The sequence below is a fragment of the Kwoniella dendrophila genome, chromosome 11 (genome assembly GCF_036810415.1).
Source record: "Kwoniella dendrophila CBS 6074 chromosome 11, complete sequence".
In the NCBI taxonomy this organism is placed as follows: domain Eukaryota; kingdom Fungi; phylum Basidiomycota; class Tremellomycetes; order Tremellales; family Cryptococcaceae; genus Kwoniella; species Kwoniella dendrophila.
The window spans coordinates 35,905-60,317 of record NC_089486.1 but is presented as its reverse complement, the minus strand read 5'-3'; the positions used below and the strand labels follow the sequence as shown (position 1 = coordinate 60,317).

General features: G+C 39.0%; 11 protein-coding genes across 11 annotated transcripts; 6 read left to right on the top strand and 5 right to left on the bottom strand.

Annotated features, from left to right (window-relative positions):
- Positions 1-751: 751 nt before the first annotated feature.
- Positions 752-3,226, top strand: L201_007569 (uncharacterized protein; the record flags this gene model as incomplete). Its single annotated transcript, XM_066223275.1, has 9 exons — positions 752-895; positions 1,016-1,162; positions 1,251-1,423; positions 1,490-1,541; positions 1,617-2,157; positions 2,225-2,622; positions 2,708-2,838; positions 2,909-3,050; positions 3,125-3,226. 9 exons carry the CDS (start codon positions 752-754, stop codon positions 3,224-3,226), a joined length of 1,830 nt encoding a protein of 609 aa, XP_066079372.1.
- A 701-nt stretch (positions 3,227-3,927) lies between these two features.
- L201_007568 (uncharacterized protein) lies at positions 3,928-5,247 on the top strand (the record flags this gene model as incomplete). The annotated part of the gene is made up of 1 exon (XM_066223274.1): positions 3,928-5,247. One exon carries the CDS (start codon positions 3,928-3,930, stop codon positions 5,245-5,247), a length of 1,320 nt encoding a protein of 439 aa, XP_066079371.1.
- Positions 5,248-5,492: 245 nt separating this feature from the next.
- L201_007567 (uncharacterized protein) lies at positions 5,493-6,542 on the bottom strand (the record flags this gene model as incomplete). Its single annotated transcript, XM_066223273.1, has 1 exon — positions 5,493-6,542. One exon carries the CDS (start codon positions 6,540-6,542, stop codon positions 5,493-5,495), a length of 1,050 nt encoding a protein of 349 aa, XP_066079370.1.
- Positions 6,543-6,921: 379 nt separating this feature from the next.
- Positions 6,922-7,633, top strand: L201_007566 (uncharacterized protein; the record flags this gene model as incomplete). The annotated part of the gene is made up of 2 exons (XM_066223272.1): positions 6,922-7,463; positions 7,567-7,633. The coding sequence occupies 2 exons, from the start codon at positions 6,922-6,924 to the stop codon at positions 7,631-7,633; spliced, it is 609 nt and encodes a 202-aa protein (XP_066079369.1).
- A 223-nt stretch (positions 7,634-7,856) lies between these two features.
- On the bottom strand, positions 7,857-8,610 carry L201_007565 (uncharacterized protein; the record flags this gene model as incomplete). The annotated part of the gene is made up of 4 exons (XM_066223271.1): positions 7,857-7,880; positions 7,972-8,181; positions 8,281-8,419; positions 8,510-8,610. The coding sequence occupies 4 exons, from the start codon at positions 8,608-8,610 to the stop codon at positions 7,857-7,859; spliced, it is 474 nt and encodes a 157-aa protein (XP_066079368.1).
- A 360-nt stretch (positions 8,611-8,970) lies between these two features.
- L201_007564 (uncharacterized protein) lies at positions 8,971-10,861 on the bottom strand (the record flags this gene model as incomplete). The annotated part of the gene is made up of 4 exons (XM_066223270.1): positions 8,971-9,618; positions 9,715-9,939; positions 10,070-10,220; positions 10,350-10,861. The coding sequence occupies 4 exons, from the start codon at positions 10,859-10,861 to the stop codon at positions 8,971-8,973; spliced, it is 1,536 nt and encodes a 511-aa protein (XP_066079367.1).
- A 1,281-nt stretch (positions 10,862-12,142) lies between these two features.
- L201_007563 (uncharacterized protein) lies at positions 12,143-14,282 on the top strand (the record flags this gene model as incomplete). Its single annotated transcript, XM_066223269.1, has 11 exons — positions 12,143-12,769; positions 12,862-13,082; positions 13,188-13,238; positions 13,297-13,388; positions 13,455-13,568; positions 13,624-13,653; positions 13,717-13,764; positions 13,828-13,881; positions 13,948-14,086; positions 14,148-14,171; positions 14,234-14,282. The coding sequence occupies 11 exons, from the start codon at positions 12,143-12,145 to the stop codon at positions 14,280-14,282; spliced, it is 1,449 nt and encodes a 482-aa protein (XP_066079366.1).
- Positions 14,283-15,042: 760 nt separating this feature from the next.
- On the top strand, positions 15,043-15,727 carry L201_007562 (uncharacterized protein; the record flags this gene model as incomplete). The annotated part of the gene is made up of 3 exons (XM_066223268.1): positions 15,043-15,198; positions 15,285-15,609; positions 15,684-15,727. 3 exons carry the CDS (start codon positions 15,043-15,045, stop codon positions 15,725-15,727), a joined length of 525 nt encoding a protein of 174 aa, XP_066079365.1.
- A 95-nt stretch (positions 15,728-15,822) lies between these two features.
- L201_007561 (uncharacterized protein) lies at positions 15,823-19,846 on the bottom strand (the record flags this gene model as incomplete). Its single annotated transcript, XM_066223267.1, has 3 exons — positions 15,823-16,351; positions 16,461-17,808; positions 18,439-19,846. The coding sequence occupies 3 exons, from the start codon at positions 19,844-19,846 to the stop codon at positions 15,823-15,825; spliced, it is 3,285 nt and encodes a 1,094-aa protein (XP_066079364.1).
- A 1,185-nt stretch (positions 19,847-21,031) lies between these two features.
- Positions 21,032-21,895, bottom strand: L201_007560 (uncharacterized protein; the record flags this gene model as incomplete). The annotated part of the gene is made up of 1 exon (XM_066223266.1): positions 21,032-21,895. One exon carries the CDS (start codon positions 21,893-21,895, stop codon positions 21,032-21,034), a length of 864 nt encoding a protein of 287 aa, XP_066079363.1.
- A 41-nt stretch (positions 21,896-21,936) lies between these two features.
- On the top strand, positions 21,937-22,966 carry L201_007559 (uncharacterized protein; the record flags this gene model as incomplete). Its single annotated transcript, XM_066223265.1, has 4 exons — positions 21,937-21,991; positions 22,049-22,242; positions 22,397-22,778; positions 22,836-22,966. The coding sequence occupies 4 exons, from the start codon at positions 21,937-21,939 to the stop codon at positions 22,964-22,966; spliced, it is 762 nt and encodes a 253-aa protein (XP_066079362.1).
- Positions 22,967-24,413: the final 1,447 nt, after the last annotated feature.

The window sequence follows — 24,413 nt, the reverse complement described above, 5'->3', positions numbered from 1 at the left end:
AATGAATGATAAAGATTAAACCGCCAAGAAGCAAAGCGCCTATTTCATATGCAAAGCGTCAATTCGTGATCAGTCAAAAGCCCTGAAATAACAAAACAATTGAAAAACAGACGCGATAAGCGGTAAAGCAATAATATGGACCTTTTGATTTTTATCTGAATTCCTTGTTCTCTCTCTCTTCTACTGCGTTTTCCCCGTTGTTATATTCATTTTACAGTACTCAATTTCTCCTCCTTAGCATTATGTTACTGTACTTAGGCCCGATTCGGCTTTGTTAGAAATGAGCGATGACGAAAAAACCATGAATTATATTCCAAAAACTCGCTCAAGATATCGATATCCGAGAGCGCCTTTTTTTCCAGTCAAAATAATGGGTTTACCAGTATCAATTCTCTTTTCAGCTTACAAGGATGTGAGTGATCCTGGAAGAACAACAAGTCACCTTTTGTTTCATGAACAGCTAGAGTATAATCTCTCCGGGCGGTCGAAATGAGCATACTGTGAATATTACCTGTGTTACACTAGGTTAAATCTTGTGATCATCAAACTTCATTCCAAGGAGAATAAAAGAATAACAGCCTCAAATACTCCGACCCATCTAAAGTCGGACACTTATCTGATCAATCTTCTAGAGGATACTCGTCAACATCGTTAAGATAGGAATAGTAATCAGATATCAACTTTGATTCATATTCAACAAGCAATCTTTTCATACACTTATTTGTAGATTGTTTTATCTTGACTAATTCAAATGATGGAAGGTGGTCCACCTATAAGCTCATCATGGAATCAATATGGATTAACAGCTACAGGGAAACAGAAGAGAAAAAGAGTGAGATCAGTTATGGGTTGTTTAACATGTCGTAAAAGAAGAGTAAAATGTGATGAAAAAAGGGTGAGTCTGAAGTTGAAGAAATCTGAGATGTAAACTACTCAAAATCCAAAATCACAATAGACGGTTGATGAAAGCTAATTATGATATGATTGAAAATGAATGAATCATTATACACTCTAGCCAAAATGTACAAATTGTGCCAGACATCCATTAAGAGTATGTGAATACGAGTATGAGAATGAATCGCCAGAAGAAGAGGAGAAGATAAAAGAGAAAGAAACCAAATTCGTAATAGATAGGAAATCGAATGTATATTCCTCTTCAGACGTGAGTTGTTCTAGATTTTATCCAAAAGAATACTTGGTCCAGAGACTAATGTCATTATACGTATATGTTCCCTCCTTGAACAACATAGACCTCATATCAAAAATCATCGTCTATGGCTTCCAGCTCGAGATTAACTTTAGACGAATTTATACCAACTCATTCAAGTAACTACAAACCACCACCAGATTACGAAATGATGTTAAAGGAAAGAAGAGTGATTGATGGTATGAGAGTGGAATTGGAATCACTTAGATCTATGGAGTAAGTCTTATGATTTTTACAAACTTCCATTTCTGTTGTTAACTGACTAAATATTGATATTCTTAGTTCTTTGCTCGACTCTGAAACACCTTCATTAGCGGACGATTTTATCAGTAGGGTGTGTGCTATTTGACCGTGCGGAAATCAGTCACGAAAGTACTCAGCTAATACCATGACATGGATCCCTTTATAGCTACCAATATCGAAATTGACAAGATTTACATCAGTTTTATCATTTCATTCTGCACTGATACGTCGAAGTTTTTCAACAATATCTGAAGACCCTCATTCTAGATTATTATGCAGTGCTATAGCTGTCTTACCATCTTCTCAAAATAGTTACAATACTACTGCTTCTGGATTATACACACCTCCACCAACAACAGCTCAAATTACTCATAATCATAATAGTAATAATAGTTATTTACAAAGACCAGAGATATATAGAGATTTCGTTAAAAGTGTGAAAGAAAATAAAGATAATGTTATAACAGGTAGATTAGGTGCTGTAGCATTCACTTTATTACTGTGTGAAATCATAGATCCTTCGCCTTCATCAACATGGAGAGATCAATTAAAAGTCATGTTATCGAAATCAGTTGAAAGAGGTGGTCCAGGTTGGATGATTGGTGTGACTACTCCAAATCCTGGTTATAGAGGTGGACAAATTGATAATAGACAACCTTTATCGCATTCCTTATATGCTGAAATATCTGCTATGATCGAAGTTTATGGTAAGTCCCAAGGAAGCTCATATGAATTTGTACTTTAGCTGATAAGATACCTTTTCACTTTGATTAGCATGCTTAACAAGTGGAAATATACCAACGTTGTTGACATATGACAAGAATCAAAAGAAACCTTGGATTTTAGCATCTAGATCAGCTCAAATGCAAGTATCTAATTCTATACCAGATTCAATTGAAGTTATATTTGGTATTCCACGTATAATGAGTATAATATTTGCTCAAGTAACAGCTTTAGTAGCAAAAAGAAATATGTTAGAATATCAAGATGATAACAACGGAGAATTTATAATGAAAGATATGATACCAGGTAGTGAAGGCGGATCAAGGGGTGATTATTATCTAAAAGAAAATTTAGATTTTGAAATTGCAAGTACCAGAATGGAATTAGAACATGTTTGGCCAGCTAGATTGGAAAATAGAAAAGATGAAAGAAGATTACAATATGGTGGTGTAAGTTGTTAACATCTGATAATTGATGAAACCTTGACTGTACTTGTTATGAAGCTGATAGCTAGTCATAATTCTATCGTTATAGCGACTCTGGCGTTTAGCGATATTGATTTTTCTTCTTCAAGAAGCTCAATGTCATTCTACAACATCTCTAGAATTAATCACTCATGTGAATGCTTTCTTCGATTTATGTCAGGAAGCAGCTATCGAACTTGGGTATGTTACGAGATTTTTCTATACCTCTGAATTGATGACTAAAGTTTGATTTGTTATTCCAATTCATTAGTCATCTAGCTGGATGGTTATGGCCAATCTTATTAGCTTCATGTGCTTCATACAATCATGCTCAAAGAGAAGGTTTTCTCAGATTATTACCTTATGCTAAAAGTCCAATTGGTGATAAGGATAACGCAGAACATGCCCATAAGGTAAGCTTTGGCTGCATAAAGAAAGTGGTAATGATTTGAACTATGTTGATACAAATTGGATTCTACTTGTATAGCTTCTCACTATGGTATGGTTTTATCAAGATACGGGCAATTCCAAATTCCATTTACGTGAAGCACTTCGTATAGATAATTCTCTAGATTGTCTGATTTTGTAATTGTTATCAACCCTATTACCATGCAATTGGAAGTAATAAGGGTATAGCAGTTTCTCCGACTTGCCGCTTTACATGGTAGCATATTGTTTTTCCTCTAATTCGGCTCGTTGTTGACCGATGAAACTGAGGTATCTCTGTTTATTGCTTGATGAATGCAGACCTTGGTAATCGGGATAGACAATCGGGATGTATTAAGGGTTTAAGCAGTTGGGTTTACTGGAATGTCTCTATTTTAAGGGTTTCACTTTCCACATGCTTGAGGGTTTTACAATGACGTCGCTTCATTGTCGATAAGATCCAATTGTCCAACTATTTTACGTGAAAGAACGCTAAAACCTGTATATGATTCCAGATCTTTTGTAGGAATCGAAATTTCTTTGAATTTCCTGCATGCTAAAATTATACTGTAATTCCGATCCGATTTCGATGGAGAGTTTAGTGTGTGTCTAGATATAATTGCCAAGTGCAGTCGTGTAAAGTATGAATAGGAGTACGAGTACTGTATCTAAGTCACGACGAAAATGAAGTATGACATGCATCATTATTGCTTGGATACAATCGATTGAAAAAGTCAAAAAGGTTTACGTTGACTGATCACCATCAATCGTTCATCTTTTATTATTTTATCTTTTATTCCATTCAGGAATTTCTTTCCTCAACTCGTCAAAAAGCTATATCAGTACTGTTGTAGTCAGTTCAAGATGTACGACCCACAGCAATTAACTTTTTTAGGTAAAATAAACGCATTAATCGCTTTAGGTCGTATACCATTAGCTAGTGAAGTACCATTATGGACTATATTCGGTTGTATATTATCTGCTAGATTATTTCCTCAAACTGGTTCATCAAGTAGTTTAAAAGATATAGATTGGTTAATAGTATTACAATGTGCATTTATAACTTGGGCAACAAATATTTCAATCAATTATGGAAATGAATATTTTGATTGGAATTTAGATAGACCAGGTCAAATTGATCAAATTAAAAAATCAATCAAACTTCGAAATGAATTGGAAAATGGTCATAGTAATGGTAATAGTGGTGAAGAAACAAAATATACAGAAGAAACTAAAGAATTACAAAAAGAGAAACAAGAAGAAGAAATGAATGAAAAGATTATGGGTAATACGACTAGAATTATTCATGATGGTACATTTCCACCTTATACTGCTTTATTATTAGGTATATTCTGGCAAGGTTTAGTTGTTGCTTTGATATTATGGTCAAGATCGAATGATTCTTCTGTATCTCCCACAACTACTATTACATCAACTATAAAAAAATTAGCTAATAAACGTGGAACACCATTTAAAGGATTTGCCTTACAAATTGGAATTGTTAGTTCAATATTATCACAAATGTATGTTGGACCACCAATTAGATTACATTATCATGGATTTGGTGAATTAATATCAGCATTATTATTAAATCCTGTATCAATTTTATGGGGTATGACAGGATATTATACTTCAACTACTAAACAAACTTTATCTATCACCGACATTTTCAATAAACCACCAACTTCATTTACAAATACAAATACATTTTCTTTAGGTTCATTATGGATTTTATTAGGAGCAATGTATTGTTTTGAACAAGCTAGAATATTCATAATGCATATTCAAGATATTGAAGCTGATATAAAAGGTAATAAAATTACTTTCGTAGTTAGAATAGGACATAAATGGGCTGCTAGATTATACGTTTTATTCAATTTATTAGCTTTGGGTTTATTTAGATATTTCACTAATTATATTCAAACTAATAAATTAAATATCAATAATCAAAACAAATTTGTCAGTGGTTGGATTAAAGGTATTTCATTAGTTTTGATATATTCAATTCCAATCATGTTGGTAACTGCAAGATCTTTATTCGCTTCTATACCACCAAATAGAATCACAAAATCAACTGGTGGTTTACTTCCTGCTTTACCATTAACTACTTTACCAATGATTGTATCGCTTCAAGTACTGCTTTCGCCTATTGTCCTTAGTATATTCACCTTGATGTATTGGTAAATTAGTTATAAATAAATCGTCGTAGTAAAGGCAAAGAGAATATATTCTCGTATACCATGTAGATGAGTTTGAATAGAGGGATAATAGATAAGATGAATTGATACATGGGTGGTATAATCTGAAGACATGAATTTAATGATATATGTATATATGCTACAATGTCCGTGTTCGAGATTTCAGCTGTTTCCGATGTCGTCAGTTCAAAACTGTCACCAATCTGAAAGCTTGACATGCAAGTACATACACTACTCCTCATGTCGCTCATAAGCATCACCTCCAAATTCCATACCACCTTCTTTGAAAGATTCTTTTTCCACTTGAACCCATTCTGACCAAGGCCAACTTCTTTCATAAACTTCTACAGTTATATTTGCGGCATAACTCTGAACTGTATAATCAGGTTGATGACCTGTATTTAAAGGAGCAGCGAAACTAAAATATGTCGATGGATCACATTGACCTTTAATTTTTAATCTTTTAAACCAACCTATAACATCTAAATCTATTACACCTTTTTTTGATGAAACTTGATTTTGATATAATCCCAACGATAAGCCGAATATCGAAGTTGATGTAGGTGGTTTGAAAGATATAAACGATTTATTTGATCCTTGATAACCAATTAAATAAGCTTGAACACCTGGAATCAAACTTCCACCAGCTAAACTTAAACCTTTTTGTTTTTCGGAATCTCTGACTTGCATCCATATATATGATTTTGGAAATGATACTGCCCAATTTTTTTCAATATGTACTTTAGCTTCTCCCTCTAGATCTTCATTTAACAATTCAATTTCGTTTGCTTTATCGTTTATAGCTAAACTGAATTCGGCTGTCGATTCAACAGTATGTATATGCCATTGAATAGGTAAAGGAAATTTAGCTAATAAGCCAGCTGGTGTTGAATCATTATCTGATGGATTCCAAGGTATACCACGATTTAATTGTTTTGCTTTAAAATTGATTTCAGGTGTATTTAAATCCCATGATACTTGTCCATTTTTAAATTTGAATAAACCATCATCCCATTCTATTATATAATCATCTTCATTTCCTTTCGCAGAGAATGATGATAAAGATTGAGCTTTATATATTTGCCATTTTGATGGCCAATATTCTTTTTGCCATACTTTTGTACCTTGTTTATTTACATGTGTAAAACTTATCATATATGGTTTAGTTGATTTACCAGGTACAGATGATATGATTAAACATACTGATGAACCTGAAGGTAATCTAAATCGGTTATAATATCCTTCGAAAGTTGCTGATGTATGTGGACTGTAATGTGACATACTGAACCGTCTACCAATCTATGAGTTGAGTAATAAGTAGTGTTTATAGAGTGAAGAAGGTAAATTGAGCTTCTGATTAATTCAGTCTAAATAACTTACAGGAAGGTAGTGAATGCTATATATCGGTTGTATGGCTCTCACTATTTACCGATTGAATTGTTATTTACCACTTATCAAGATATAATCTTGTCGATCACCAAGATATAAAGTAAATCGCGACTGATCTATGATGTAATCGATAACCGTAACAACTCTTCATGGGATGGTAAGATGCAAAGTACAAAATTCCAATAATGTTGGAAAACTATCATTTAGATGGATTGTTTCCTATTACAAGTAGCAGTTTTCAGATCAGAATTCATTCACAGCGAATACAACAATGTCACCTCCTCGCCAGTTAACAAGTCCATTGATTCTGACATTACGACTAGATAAAACAACACATAAATTATTAACTGATCTACGTTATAAACATTTTCCAAAACATCGAAATTTTTTAGAAGCACATGTAACATTATTTCATGCGATACCATTACATAGATATGATGAATTAGATTATAAGTTAAATGAAATATGTAATAATACGAATCAATGGGATGTATATTTTGGTGAACCTGAAAAAATGGGTAATAGAGGTGTTTATTTAGTAATGAGAGAAAAACCAAGTTTTCAAACATCAAATTTACATAAACATTTATTATCAGAATTGAAAAGAAACATAAAACGAGATGAAGATAAATTAACAAATCAAGATTTACAAACTATGAAAAAACCTCATGTAACTATCTTAAATAAAGCTGAAAATGAAAATCAAGTAAATGATTGTTTAGATGATTTAAATCAATTTTTCGATAATTTGAAGAATTCTTCATCAGATAATCAAAGAGGTCAACATAGAGGTAAAGCAGTAGGATTCGAAGTGTAAGTGAGAGTTAAGACTATTAATTATTCTAGAAAGCTTTTTCGCATTGGGGAAAAATCGTTATATTTGAATAATTGCTCATACTTATTATATTTTAAATAGATTCGAGTACTTAGGTGGTCCATGGAAATCCGTGAAAGAATACTCTTTCAAGGGCGACACAGCGTAGATATCTAGGCGGTTTGTTATCATACAGAAGAACAATGATCTTGTAGAATAGTCAAGACTGCAGTGACCTTGGACCATTACAGAGATAATCGTAGACATAGACAAAACCGGCGTTAAGCTTACTTTGTATTCAATACATAACATAGAATAGAAAATAGACCCATATAATATACATCCTCCCAGCACACCTTGTATCTTTTACATTATGACCACAATTCAAGTAATCATTGTAACCATGCATCGCATATCTGTATATACATAAGAATTGTCAGTAGAGCTCGATTACTGGTTTAGAGAGAAATGCTGTACAAGGCAACAATCAAAAATGGTAAAACTTACATATCCTGTTGCGAAAGCAAAAACACCTTTATGTAAAATATCAATTACTTGTTCTGATACAGGCCATGTCCAAGGTAATGCACCTGTATCTAAGACATTTTCCAAAGTTTGATCTACAGATAATCTCATTCCTGTTAAAATGAAATCTACAAATGGACCTCTCATTCCTATTGTACTCATATATGCTCTAGCTATACCTAATAATGCACCCTACGTATATAACTTTGTTAATGAATTGTTCCCATCTCTGCTATCTACTATAATCATTGATTTAATGACTATGTAGATGAAGAAGAAAAAATAGCTTACTTGACCATAATGCATAATCAAGTTAAGTTTACTTTTCTCATCATCCGGTCTACCGATCAATCTAGCTAATGTCAATCCAGGTACTTCAGAATTGGGTCTTTTAGTTATCGCTTGTTCCAACTTTTCACCTGCTGTCATGCTTTGAATTGGGATCGTAAATGACAAGTCATATTAGTCTTGAACCTATGAATACAACAAACCAAGCGTGATGTCTAAAGTGGTCACTCACACAGCAACACCCAAAGCTCCAGCTGTTAATCCTATACCAACAAGTTTACCTATACTAACTTGCGGGTATGGCCTATCGTAGTCAGTTGTTCTTCTTGACATTTTTTATTCAATTCGACTGAATCAATCAAAATTTAAATATGAGCGTAGAAGTACGAGAATAATTGGCTGTATATCACCATTTATGGTATAGAAACTGTATATCTATTTATGCTATATCAGTCGGAAACGTCATATACCTTGAGGATGTGACATCATGGGAATGAGCATTTATTACAGATCATTTCTCAACAATTAATTCTAACGTTTATACTCTTTGTAGCATAGGTGTCGATATCTCATACAAGTCTTTTAAACATACATGCAGTATTCATCTGAACATTGAAAACCAAAAAAGATGAAACGAATCTAATAATATCTATCTATCTAACTATACATGTACACATATGAGTCTAGGATAATCTAACACATTTCTTGATCACCTAAAAGTTCTCTCACTGTAGCTAAAACAGAAGTCATTTCAATGTCATCTTGACCCATTGTAATCAAAACATTATCATCTAAAAAGAAATGATCAGGTTGAACAATTTGTTTTGCTTTTTTCGCTCTTGAAGACTCTTCATTTGGATTTAAATCAGATTTTGATACAGGAACTAAAGATAAAGCGTAATTTATATGATTTTCATCACAACCATTTAATTTAAATCTTGGTCCAACTGAAATTGGATTAAATGGGTATGTAATATTAAATGTTGATATAAATCTACCATATTGTCTAGTTAATGATTGTGTATGTGATAAAGCAATGTTGATTGTATTCTCATTCGTGATCAAACATTTCCCATTACCTTCATAAAAATCAGATCTTGAACATAAAGTTAATCGATATAATGGTGTAGCTTGATGTATTTTAAATGAATTTAAATGTTTATTACCTATACATTGTTTTGTGTTTGATTTTAAAGTGGTATCTAATTCAAGTTGTTGATAAATTGCTCGATTATACGTTTCTCCAATCGGTTCTAACGATACAGCTGATTTCACTTTATAATGTATATTGGGTATAATTGTTTTTCCATCAGGTAATGATCCTGGATAAAATGGCATCCACTATGAAAAAATATAATCGTCAGCTTGTCTACTTCGAACGATTCGCTCTTCTCTCAACCATCGATCAAGTCGATCTGAAATAGGTATCCGACTCACGTTCTTCTCTATAGCACCTTGATTCTTTGCCCAGTATAATTCCAAATCTACACCTTGACCAGGTCTCTTATACCCATCATAAGGTACTACACCTTCTACACCAGTTTTCAAAGCGTCATGTAAATCAGGGAAAATTGACCTTAGATCTTCAACAAAACCTATTGATCTACATTTATCTTTGTCCAAGGCTGCACGAGCATATGTAAGTGCGGGTGTTCCGGCGTCCTAAAAAGGAAGATTAGTTGTGTTTCAGATTCACAGGTTTGCACTCATCGATATACAGATGGGCATAAATGGATATATAGGATACGAGAGGGAGTAAGGAGAAAAATCTAATGATAGTCGAGATACTTACTGTCCAGAATAATCTAGGATCTTCAGCACCGTAAGTTGCAATCCATGAATGAGAGATAGCACAACCTTCTCTAGGTATCATCTGGAAATCTAACGTTTGACCTTGAGTTACAGGGAAGAGATGACCTTGAGAAGTTATATTTAATCCCATACTAATGCAATATATTTAACGCCAAGTCAGCCTTGCGTTTTGTAATCGCGCTCACACATTGGATTAAAAGCGAATCGTTATTGTCACTGGCTGGAGAAAGAAGGAGAGTTAAGCGAGTCACCTTACTTACGCTATCAAAACCTGTTCTCTCGAAGAATGTCCATTAACTTTCATGAAATCTCTCTGTCTAGTTGGACCTCTTGCAACGCCTAAGAAACCCCATTTTGAACCTTTTGGTAATTTCAAAACAGCTGAATTAAAACTTGAACCTTCATTTACACCTTGAATTATAGATCCAGTTTGATAATCGATTATTTTTGAATCATCTAATTTTATTTGTGATACACGTTGTCCAATTATTCTAAAGTTGTCAACTTCAATTTCATCGTCATCGCTATTTTGTATACCTTCTTCATTGGAAGGTAAATTTAAAGATAAATTTATATCTTCGAATATATTTTGTAAGTTTATCGAATCACCTTTAATCGTTTGTTGAGATGAAAAATCCTGTATACTAGAGCTGAATATCGTTGTTGTTGTTGTTGACCAAGAAGAAGAAGAAGGATAAGTCCATAGTGAAATTAATATCAATGTTATCGTTCCACCAAGTAAGATAATATGTAAAGGTTTATTTAATACCATATTGATAAGATGAGTTTAGTAAGTAAGTGTTTTGTATGTCATGTAGATATTTATCAGATCTGATGATAACAAGTAGAATGAAAAGATAAAAATCAGATTGTTTATCTTTATCAATATCGTTACACTATACTAACACTAAACATGACTTGATACAGTTGGATGCATACTTAGTACAGTACCACCAAGTGAGTAATATACTACCTGGCTTTATCTGCTGTATCACGGAAACTCCAAGTAGATTCATTCTGCCATGACTACCAGGAGATCGACGCCTCTATAAACCTTACCACTTCTAGAACGAGAACGGCTTTTGAGTACAGCCCAGACTTGTAACGATTTTTCTTGACTTTTTCTCTTTCGTTTATTTTTCACTTTTTACCCTTTAAGAGGTTCTCTAGCAATGGTTATTTTGAATAGCAACAATTTAACATTTGAACTTTGAAATCAGAGTAAACTTGGAAGGCTTCTTGAGACAAATCTGACTTTGGAAGAAACCGTTACCCTGACAAAAGAACCGAATTGATATGGTAGGTAACGTTACCTTTTACCGGCTTCAAACTAATCAGCTTACTTGTTACTCACACCATCCCATTATACCTTCAGGTACGACGATCTTTTGAAAATATGATAACGGCAAGCGGTCAGCGGAAGATCTTGACGAGTGGCGTTTTTACCTCATCACTATAGTATTATTCTTTTGTGGATGCGGTCAATCTTTCCATACATGACTCTTCCTGATACTGCTTATGCATTGACAGTTCTGTTGATACCATCAATCTGTGACCTCAGATTCTCACACGATACTCATCGGGTAGAAGATCAAACATGATCAGCTGGCGTTCAGTGGTATGGCTGATACGATCATGATGAATTACAAGTTACGCCTATCACTTCCTTTCGCGCCTATCGTAGCGAGTTACAATTTTACCGCATCCGGATAATCGTATAAACGGGTGACCGTGGAAAAGCTGTTCCAAAATCACGTGTGTTACAAGGTCGTTGTACACGTGTCTGATTCGGTAATGACGTGGGAAAAGAGTAACATTCCTTGGCACCATACAGTGATACACTCACCCATACACCCATACACAGCCTCAATGTTATCTAGCATCAGCACTGTCCATCGCTTTCACTTCCATTGTCATCATCATTGTCATAGCTGGTATTTCCTTTATAACGATTCCAAAACACACACACAGCTTAGACTTCCTTTTCTCTCTTAAACATTCTACTCTCTCAAGTATATATATATATATATATATAGTAACAAAAACAACAACAATGGGTTTCGCATCTAAATTACAACAAGCAAACGCTTTAGCAGGTGCAGCAGGTCTAATGTCAAATAAACCTCCGGGAGCTTCTTATGGTGCACAAGGTGGATATGGTGTAGCTCAATCACAAAGCTCACCTTATGGTGCACCTCAACAAAGTCAATACGGTCAACAATCTGGACAAGGTCAATATGGTGCACCTCAAGGTCAAGGTCAATATGGTCAACAAACTAATCCATATGGTGGTGCTCAACAACAATCAGGTCAATACGGTCAACAACAAGGACAACAATACGGTCAACAAGGACAACAAGCGAGTCAATACGGTCAACAACAACCTGGACAAGGTTACGGAGCACCTCCTGTACCAGGTGGTAGACCAGGTCAACAGCCATACGGTCAACAACCTGGACAATATGGTCAACAACAAGGTCAATACGGTCAGCAACAAGGTCAATATGGCCAGCAACAAGGTCAGTATGGTCAGCAACCTGGACAATATGGTCAACAACCTGGTGCTCAAGGTGCATACGGTCAACAACAACAATATGGTCAACCACAAGGTGGAGCACCAGGAGCTGGAGGTGTAAATGCTCAATATATCACTCAATTATTGAGTCAATGTGTTAGAGATGTGAGTAAATCCCCGCCTTCCTGATCCGGAGTTTGTACTAAGACCTGTAATACCTTTCTCAAGCTGACCTTACCATTATTTCGATCTATTAGCAACACCTTGAAGCGTTCTACCCACCTCAAGCACTTGACCCTATTGCTCAAAGAATCGTTCAATCCGGTGCTTTACAACAACTCTCTTCCAACTGGAAACTTCCCGTAGAACTTGCTTCCGATTTAGTCAAGATCGCTCTTTTCGATGTTGTTATCCTTATTGATGATTCAGGAAGTATGGCCTTTGAACAAAATGGAGAGAGAATAGAGGATCTTAAGATGTAAGTCTGACGTTCTCTCTAACATACGTTTGAATCATACTACCATACTTGGCACGTTTGATTCGTTCGCATTGGTCCGATGCTGATATAGCTATCTCTTTACAGGATCTTGAGTAAGATCGCCTTTGCCTGTTCTCTTTTCGATCACGATGGAATGTAAGTCGCATCATATGAAAGGAAAATGGATCAATACACGTACTAATAGCTATCTTAGCCAAGTACGATTCCTTAACTCTCAGCTTCAAGGCAACAACATCAACAGTGAACAAGCTGCCTTACAACTTGTTGGACAAGTCAAGTTCAGTGGTATGTATAAACGTTCATCCTGTAAATATGGCTGAAAACTAAAATTGACGTCCGTTTTTTTTCCAGGTCTTACCCCTCTTGGTACTTCCCTTGACCAAAAGATCCTTCAACCACTTCTTCTTGGCCCAGCTAGAGCCAACGCTTTGCAAAAACCTCTGCTTGTTATTGCTATTACTGATGGTGAGTAGTGTAAAGCGCTCATATACGATACAATAGCTGACGTATTCGAAATCAGGTGCTCCCGCCGGTGAATCAACCGACAAGAGTGAGTGATTCTCATGAGAAAATGATCGTTGCTCAGGATGAGTTACTAACATCCCCTTAACAGTTATCCAAGTCATCACCAATGCCAATCACGAACTCCAAAGAAGTCGATGTAAGTTGTATCATCATCTTTCGGGTGACCTCACGGAAGAACTAACGTAAACTCCGCTTGCAGATGGCCCCGATGCTGTTTCTTACCAGCTTTCACAGGTCGGTAATGATAAATCAGGTGAGCAGAATCGAAAGTCACGTTAATCCCCTTGAAATGCTAAAATCTCTGATCCTAATTTGCTAGCTCAAAAATTCTTATCATCCCTCGATGACAACCCTAACATCGGTCAATTAATCGATCAAACTATGGATTATGAGTATGAACAAGAGCAAATGAAGCAAAAAACCGGCGAGGATCTCAGTCCCGAGATGTGGTTGATGAAGTAAGTGATATGCATGATAAGTTTGAGAAGAAGATGATTGCTGACTTGATGGTTCCCTCAGGTTATTGCTTGGTCCTATTGATACGTGAGTAGATTTGTAGATGAATCGAGTTGACGCAAGAAAACTGATATTTTCTTCTTTTGCAGTTCATACGATTCCAAGGACGAAACCAATGCTCCTCCAAGAAGGTATTAGATTATCGAGCGGACAATCATCGAAGATTGTGGGATAAGCAGAAAGTACCGAAAGATAGATAATTTGTAGTATGAACGAAAAAATGATTTGCAAATCCGAAGCGATCTCATCCGCAGTGTATACGAGATAGCAAGGCCAGCATGCATGCAGTGATAGTTAATGTGGATATCGAAACATGTCTAGTATCATTCCGATGACGTGAATGACGTAATTGATGATACATCACCATATGAACCTGTTATCTTTCTCCCTCTCCTGTTTCCTTTGCGTTTAATTGATTTTCAAGGGTATTTTTTCATATTTTTGGAATGAGTTTGGTGTTCTCGCTATATCGTATTTGGTTTTTGTCATATCTTTTAGCTTAGGCACTACATGATTCAAATTATCGTGTGAACAAGGTATGTCATGTACACAGAAAAGTAGTATGCACACAAACTTAAGATATGAGGATTGATGAGGTGATCGATTTTCAGCCTTTCCTGATTCCCCTATTCCCCCTATCGATTTGATTTACGTAGTATATTATTGAGCTAAACGTACTCACTAATCTTCGTTATCTCATATGCATCTAGAAATTGATCGGAACCATGAAGGAACGATACAAAAGCAAGTGTAGATCTATATATATATCATGATGACGCCCATAGGCCAGAAGTCCCCCAATCTTCTCTCTACTTTCAATCTTGGCGCATTGCTCTGTTGGAATTCAGTCTTTTGGATACTACGTTGATCGCTCATTGTTATATCAAAACTTGACAAGATGAGTAATATAACAGAAGAATCACCCAATGTGGGTCGATTGGAAACACCTCAAAAGAATGAAAAAGCTATACCTGCTGCTGTGGTTGAAGATGAAACTGTTATCGATGGTGTTGATCCTGTATATGCAGCAAAAGCTAGAGTACTTAATCGAGCTGTAAGTAGATTAGGAAAGTCCTATCTAAGACATCAACTTATACATGAATCGAAGTAAGCTGGAATACTGATTATCATATTGCTTAGATACAAGACATAGGAATGGGTAGATATCAATGGCAAATATTCTTTGTTATTGGATTCGGATGGGCTCAAGATAATTTATGGCCAATTGTAACTTCTTTAATCTTGACACCGATCACAAATGAATTTCGTGTATCAAATCCACCATTATTAACTCTAGCACAAAATATAGGTTTATTAGCAGGTGCTGTATTTTGGGGTTTTGGATGTGATATCTTTGGAAGAAAATGGGGGTTCAACTTGACTTTGGGTGTAACCGGTGTTTTTGGAATGTTGACTTCCTCTTCACCTACTTTTGCTGCTGCTGGGGTTTTTGCTGCCCTATACAGTGAGTATTCTATAACGCGACCACCTTTCAAAAGTTCATATCGCCGAAATATGCTTCGTCGCTACCACCGCAAGCTTCCTCGTCACCTTCAATTCCTTCCTTTCCTTGGAAGGACTAGAGCTGAGTCTTTTCCTTCCCTCCTTCCCCGCCTCTCAATATGTGATCTGCATGCGCAATGGGTATCAACTACAAAGGTTTAAATATATACTCTATCTACAATCCACCTCTCCTAGCAGTAACACCTTCTACCTTCATCCTAGCCTTAGCACGCGAACGAGCTAAACCACAACTGATAACTTGAAGCATATGAGAATATACACCAGGTATCAACTTTTCTTTTACCCGGGAGAGAGTGTGAGAAGTCTTACTGTCGGATAGACCGCCAGAAGAAAAGATTACAGGATGGAAACGAGCTTGGGCTACTACCAAAGCGTTCACTCTTTCCAGTGAATCCACTTTAGCTTGCCACGCTTTCAGTAAAGCCCTCTCATTCGATTCCGTTGTTTGTTTGATGGGATCGGAGTTGAAGTATCGATCGGTTTCTCGAGGAACGTATTGACCCGTTGAAAGACCGGTTACCTTGACATCGAACTCCATTGGACCGAGACCAGCTTCTACTGAACCACTGTATCTGATATCGTTACGACGAACAGATCCAGGGTCACGATTGAGAATCAATGGTTCAATCTCAACATCACAATTCGGGGTGGTGTCCAAAGCATTTGCCAAGGCATACTTGAGACTTTTGTGTCGGCGAGTTCGATAACCTTTAAGTTCCTTGCACTCTCAATATGTGATCTGCATGCGCAATGGGTATCAACTACAAAGGTTTAAATATATACTCTATCTACAATCCACCTCTCCTAGCAGTAACACCTTCTACCTTCATCCTAGCCTTAGCACGCGAACGAGCTAAACCACAACTGATAACTTGAAGCATATGAGAATATACACCAGGTATCAACTTTTCTTTTACCCGGGAGAGAGTGTGAGAAGTCTTACTGTCGGATAGACCGCCAGAAGAAAAGATTACAGGATGGAAACGAGCTTGGGCTACTACCAAAGCGTTCACTCTTTCCAGTGAATCCACTTTAGCTTGCCACGCTTTCAGTAAAGCCCTCTCATTCGATTCCGTTGTTTGTTTGATGGGATCGGAGTTGAAGTATCGATCGGTTTCTCGAGGAACGTATTGACCCGTTGAAAGACCGGTTACCTTGACATCGAACTCCATTGGACCGAGACCAGCTTCTACTGAACCACTGTATCTGATATCGTTACGACGAACAGATCCAGGGTCACGATTGAGAATCAATGGTTCGATCTCAACATCACAATTCGGGGTGGTGTCCAAAGCATTTGCCAAGGCATACTTGAGACTTTCGTGTCGGCGAGTTCGATAACCTTTAAGTTCCTTGCAGTTTTCGTCGTGATAGAAGTTGATTCCGCGTTTGTTGCATTGAGCGCATGTTGAGGTTTCGAGAGGGGTAAGTGTTCGATGGCGAAGAGCAAAGGCGAATTGAGCGTCTGTGAGACTGTATGTCCAATTGGAGGGATAGGAAGAGAGCCAACGACGGCCAGCTAAAGAACCTGCTTGAAGGACAACACTTCGATCAAGATCTGATAGTCTAGTACAAAGGGCGATGTGTTGATCCTCGTGGAACTTAGTGAGTCGTTCTTTCTGAGAAGTGATTTGGTCGAGGGCGGTGACACCAGGGACAAATTTGCTGAGCACTTTGTCAGATAATTCGACCGAAGCAGCGAAAGCCAAAGGACTGGCGTCGAGAAAAGAGGTGAATCCAAGACCACCCAGGCGAGTTGGTAAGCTAATCAAGACGGAGTCTACGTCTTCTCGACCAGTTGACCAACGGAGCCAAGATACTACTTGACGCACAACAGTATCTGTCTCGACCCAAGCTGCTCGACACGCGTCTGGTGAGGTGAGTCGTAGGAGGTGGTAAAGCTTCGGTAATATGCAGGTATTGAATAGTATGTTGGCGTGTTGTGAGGGTAATTGTTGTAGAAGATCGCATTTAGCCCTAAACTCCTTGACCTCAACCGTAACTCCATCCAATTGAGCCTTCTCTGGTCCAACTATCGAGCCCAACAGCTTAAAACCATGTAATCTAATGTCTGCAATGGACACGGTTTTACTCTTGAGTCGATTGATTTTGAGACCAAGTTCGGAGTTATCGAACAGATCTATGGCCGTTTCGAGGACATCCGATCTGGAACTGAAAATATAGATATCATCCAGGTAGGCGACAATACGACAACCCGCGCCTAGAAGCCTAGCCAGCTCTTCTAGAAGGGGTCGGATAGCAATGGAAAAGAAAAGGGGGCCAAGGGGATCACCTTGACGCACACCTTTTGAGGAATTGATGATCGAGTAAGTTCCATCAGACCTAACGCAAAGCATTGCTGTGTCACCATACACCCATCGGAAGAGCGGAAGGAGACCAGGAGCAAATTTGAAGATACCACGAGCCATGATGTCTCGTTTACCAGAGTTGAAAGCGTTAACAATGTCTATACTGGTGACATAAAGGTAATCGTGTTCGATGTCATCTTCCAGGACTTTGCGCAGTAAGTGTATAATAGGCTCCACACCTGCGGGAGAACCGACTCCAAACTGATAAGGAGCTAATAATCCTGATTTGTTGATCTTCAAGAGTATGGCTTTCGCACATAATCGGTAGATAAAGTCGCCAACAGCTATCGGACGTATACCTCCGTTAGGTTTGAGGAGGGCGGTTATACTAGCAGAAGTAAGGATACCTTTTCCTTCTTGATCATCCTCTAGCATTCCAGCAGATATAAGCTTGAACATACGGGGAACACGAGGGTCCTTGAAGGCGAGATTGAGTAAATTCCAAGTCCATCCTGATATACCAGGAGATGTATCTTTCTTGAATGTCCTCAAAGCTGCGCGGATGTCATCTTCATCAGGCGGTTCAATTCTTCTTACTGGAAAAGTTCTGTCTATAGCACCAGGAGAGTCATCGGTGGGGTGTAGCTGACGAAGCGCGTTGAGAGTATCAGGAGTTGGATCTGCTATTGGCGACTCATTTTCGAGAGCACGCATAGCAGCGCCAGGACGGCCTGTTTCGATCAATCGAGTAGCTTGAACGGCGGGGTGTCTTGACACGTTTTCGGTTGCATGTGGAGTCGGGAAATCCACGTTCGGGAACGACGAGAGCGACCATCCAGAACACTTATTTCGAAGGCCCGGTACCAGCGCGACTTTGACCAGCGACATGAAATTGACCAGATTCTCCTCGGACGGGTTATCGATGTATGTTCCAGCTGCATTACCAGCAGCGGTGGTAAAGGGTTTGACCACTCCAGGGGGGAGACGCCTGAATCGACCGGGGAGGTTGGTCAGAGAGAAGTACTTTTGTTGAGGAGTGGGTTGAGGTTGATCAGAATTAGAATCCGGCGGTGGGGTTGCTGGGCGGTTAGGAGGTGCAGGTCCCGCAGTGGGTGAGCTTCGAGAGGGGGAATGTTGGCCTGCCGATGTATTGACAGGAGTTTCGTTCTGGTGTACGTGCCTATTCGGCGTTGATTGAACGGGTTGGGAGAGGATTCGCCCAATTGCACAAGATTTTTGGTGTTGTGCGAAACCTCGACCTTTTAGCACTGCTCCACACTGACATACTACACATCCGTAGCGCGCAGCTTGTGCTGGTGTGACTTCCATTCCTTGATGATCTCTCCTAACGTGCCCCGCGAAATCATGACTGGCTGTCAAATCTTCATTACACAAGGGACACGTTGCTGTTATAGGGTGTGATGCTGGACGAGAAGAGCTAGGAAGAGGTTCGTAGACATCGTCAACATCAGGGCAACCACCTCGTAGTCGAAGGGGAGCGGTAGATGGTGACATACGTGGTATAATATCGTCATCACCACAATAATGAGTGGCAGGGCCAGAACCAGAGGGGGCAGAGGCTCGTGAACGATCCTCGCCATCACCAAAGGTTGGCTGCGCCAGATCCTCATCTTGGGGGACAATATTACAGGGATGGTCAGATGGTATGAAGACAGTACCAGGGGAGACGAGAACCACCGGAAACAAGATCAATGGTATGTGACCAGGATTGAGTTCCATGAATGGTCGGTCAATTCCCAAACGCTTCTTGATTGATGTATCATCGTGATGTTCCTCATCTAAGTGCTGATCAAGGGAATCTGTTGAATCTAGAATTGCGGAGCATAATGGACATTCCAGGAGCACCATGGTGTCGAGCGGAATGAAATGGTGTTGTTCCGTAAACCCATATTGATCAGAAGTACCCTCCTGATTTCGCTCCATCAGTAGGGTGGGGTCGATTGGAAAGTTGACGGCTCCTTCATTGGGCACCATTATGGGTGAGGCCGACTCCTGGGGAATAGGAGAGGTGATGGTACGATTTCCTTTCCGACCTTTTCCCTTACACACCATCATTGACTCGTCCTCCGAAGAGTGGTCATTGAGGGGCAAGGATGGGCGACGGAGGCCTTGGGCGGGAGGCGATGGAGATATTGTGGTTCGGGATGGTTTTCGGCGTTTTGTCCTACGTACCATCACTGTCGCGTCCTCCGTAGAGTGGTCAGTGAGTAGTAAGGAAGAGGGACCAGGTATTGCGTGTGAAGTACCATATCTTCTAGACCAATTTCGTCTCCGGAATTGGGGGAGGTCGGGGTGTTGTTCTCTGACATGACGATGAGCACCGTCAACAGAGCTAAACGTTTTGTGACAATGGGGACAACACTTGGCAGGAGGCAGGGAACCGTCAAGAGGATCATTATCTGGATTGTGTAGAGACTGAGGGTGTTGACAACGAATATGACGTATGAGAGTATCTACTCGGGCGAAGACGTTGAAGCATTCTGGACATCGAATCGGTTCTGATGATGCTGTAGATGTGTCCAATGTCTCTTTATGTGTGGCACGTATGTGTTGTTCGCGAGCGCGAGGTTGATTAAATGAATGATCACAATGAGGGCACGGAAGGGGTCTTTGAATGAGATGGCCAATTCGGATATGATTGAGGATCCCAGCGGAGGTTGTTGAAGTCTTGTTACAGCCAGATTCGGGACAAACATAAAGACCATCGGAATTGACTAAGTCAGATTTGTACTGCTCACCAAGGTTCACGCGCTCTCCACGTTTCATCTTCTTCTTCTGTTTTGCTGGTGCTGGTTTAGATATCGGCATTTCGGATAAATCGTGAAAAGGCGGAAAATCGAACTTGGAGAATTGGGTTTATGGAGGAAATCGAGAAATAAAAATCAAAATATTGATGGGATAAAAATGAAATAAAATAAGATAAAATAATGGAATAATAAAATCGTATTAGGTGATTCAAACAAAAGAGGAAATTCAAGGTAAATCGGGAAAGGTAAAAACCGGGGGTATAGATGAATCAGGAAAAAGGAGAAATCAAAGCTCGCTTTGATCGTTGTTTTTATTTTTATTCTTTTTATTATTATTATTATTGTTATTGTTATCCTTCCTGGCCTTTTGCGCCTTCTTTCTAGCTCTTCTCTTAAAAGATTTCGATGGAACAGCTGTCCGTTTCGTCAAGCTGGTTGGTTGTTGTGTGCAAGTTGTGGTATTAAGGGATGACGAAGCTGGAGCGGGTTGAGAGATGGCTAAAATACCTTTACCAAAGCGATTCACTGCTGCTGAAATCCGGTGGATCTCTTGCGCAGCAGAGGAGAAAGAGTTGAGAGCTTGATCAAGCTCGGAAGCGAGGTCGTTGACTTGGCGAGAGAGCGGTGCGGATACTTGAGGTGAGTTTTGGTGAACAGCGGGAACCAAAGGGCCAATGCGTTTCTTCAAGGGGATTTTGTGGTTGTTAGGGCGGCCTATTCTGAAACTAAGGGGAGGAACCGAGCGCACTAAGTCGTTGATTGACGAGGCGATGATGGGAATATTGGTATCAGCAGAAATGGGTGCTTGTGAGGATGCTGTTGGTGTTGGTGAGGGAGCTGCTGGTGTCGGTGAGGAGCTCTGGGACGACAGTGAGGGAGTGAATCGTAGGTGCAAAGGGGGTACAGACGCCTGTGATGAGGAAGAACGGAAGGTCTTGGAGGTGGGACCAAAGTTGAAATCAAGGATAAAGGATGAACGACGTTTTCGATTGAGGATAGTACTCTCCCCAACAGCCGTTGACACTGTCGGTAGATTGACGGCCGACGCTCTTGGGGTGCTTGCTGCTGAGTTGGAGTTGTCAGAGGAGCTGGAGTTGATCGTTGGTGCTGGTGAGGGTGTTCTTCTAGAGTCCGAGTCAGAATCAGACATTGTTATGTCGGCCGCGTTGAATCAGAGAAATCAAGCCCAAAATGAGCTTGACGCGTCAAATCCTATGCAGTTCGACTCTATGCAATGCTGATCTATGTATGTATTGGTTGTCGATTCGGATTGTGGAAGATCTAAGAGTATGTGAGACTATAGGTGGAGGAAATGGTGAAGTTGTAGCGGATCAAGCGAAACATCATCAAAGTAATGCAACAGTAGCGATCAAGAGGAAGATGGAGAAATTATCTGCAAAACACGTCAAAGCTTTATTCGCGACTAAGAAATTGGCTTTTAGTACTTCAATGATCATGGTCGTTTGGGCTTTTATTGGATTGGCTTTCCCTCTATATGTGAGTCTAGGCATGCTTTGGTTGTTATACCACATGTGATGGGATATACAGAGGCGCGACAATCACAATCCTTACATGGGATGATCCCGGAAAAATACGATAAGATACGCTTGGACACACTTGCTAATTCCCCTTTCCCCTTAATATCCCTTAGAACGCATTTATTCCATATACTTTAGCGACCAAAGGAGCGAAATTTGGGGATTCATCGACATACATTACATATAGAAATTCATGTATAATCGCTGTATTAGGTGTACCTGGAGCTATGTTAGGTGGTGTTTTGGTTGAAATCAGATTAATTGGTAGAAAAGGTACTTTATGTCTATCAACTTTATTAACTGGAATATTCATTTATGGTTCAACAACAGCGAAAACATCAAACACCTTGTTAGCTTGGAATTGCTTATATTCATTCTTCTCAAATGTAATGTACGCTGTACTTTATGCTTATACACCTGAGATTTTCCCAACGAAAGATAGAGGTACAGGTAATGCTTTGACAGCTACCGCCAATAGAGTATTCGGTATCATGGGTGAGTCATATCTTTGTTCAGACGAAATATCCTAACTAACATAATCTATTTCAACAGCCCCTATCATAGCCATATGTGGAAACCTTGAAACGTCAGCGCCGGTATATACTAGCGGAGCCTTGTTTATAGCTGCTGCTGTTATAGTTTTGATACTTCCATACGAGTCTAGAGGTAAAGCTTCTTTGTAAATCCGACAACACGATGTTTTTTGCGAAGAATACAGTATGTGATGTGACATGTGATTCGTCCGAACCAAGATAGTGGATCTCAATGGTGTTGCGTCGGAGGCGATAACGATATCATACATCATCTGGGAATCTTGGAAGGAAACTCGTCGCCCGTCTTTACGGATTCACAGCAGAACCCCAGCATGCCCCGCAAGAAGCTGCCGAGGGACTGTCCAGATCTTGCGGCTACGGCTAGATAATGCAGGTGTTACGTATATACCAAGTAACAGAAGGAACTGATATCTGTTATCTACACCTGGATACATACATATTAGGTTCGAGATTCAGGCATAGTGGATGTCCCTGACCGCGTATCTAAGCCCGCATAGTAAAACAGCTTGTTTTGGTGAAGGTAGCTAAAATGATATGCAGGTTGAAGAGACTGGATTGGCTCCCCCGAATCGAGAGCTAGCAGACTTTGGCAGGATATGGGTATATCCCCATAACGCATTGTCATGATCATCATCTGTCTATTTCGGGACCTATTCAAATCAGTCTTGTAAATGACTAACTTATGACTGTAAAGATTATCACCACGCAGTTCGCCCAATCCGCTTTAGACGCACTTACCCCGTTATATCGGACAACCATTCATGTATCGTAAAGCTACTGCTCGATCTACCTAAGATGATGTACGTATGAATACGCTTTTGCAATCAATCTCATGTTAACGTAAATATGGTACCTCTACTAATCCAACACATTACTTCCAGTCCCACATGTATCACTTGGGAAAGACGGCCCGAAGTGTAGCGGTAGTTTCTGATAAAGGTCTCGGTTCTAGATTAGTTTGTTGTCGTCTAAGCGAGAAATCTCAGGAGATCATTTGATGTTTTTGTGGACTTAACGTCATTTGTGAGGAATAACTGTAAGGTGCCCCCATATTACCCCTTGGTGAAGGTCGGTACTACCGCTTCCTTATGTATGAGAGTAATCCGACTTCACGGATTGACATGATTTCCGAAAAATCTGAAAAACCTAAAAAGATACTAAACTAACGTAATTCAACATCCTTGATCCAATAATAAACATCTTCCGCCCATCTCACCACTATAATTCGATCGGATACGTTCGGCTACTATCACTGATTTTTCTGCTGTTTCGGCTTTGATTTGACTAGATACTATATCATAACTCGACAATAACTGTCATCATTATCTTTCCAGTAGTGAGAGGCAACTCAAGTTAAGTAGATAACGAAAATGGTATATATCGTGGTCGAATGATCTAGGATGAATCTCATTTCCCCTTCTTTCCCTTTCTGTAATTCATCTTTCACACATTCAATTAAATTTCTCCAACTATTTCAACCTTGCTGTGAAGGTTCTTCACCACTTCTTCAAAACTAATTATTCGAAGACAACATTAGTTTTGATATTTCAATCTCAGTTAGACTCAAGTCAAGAGT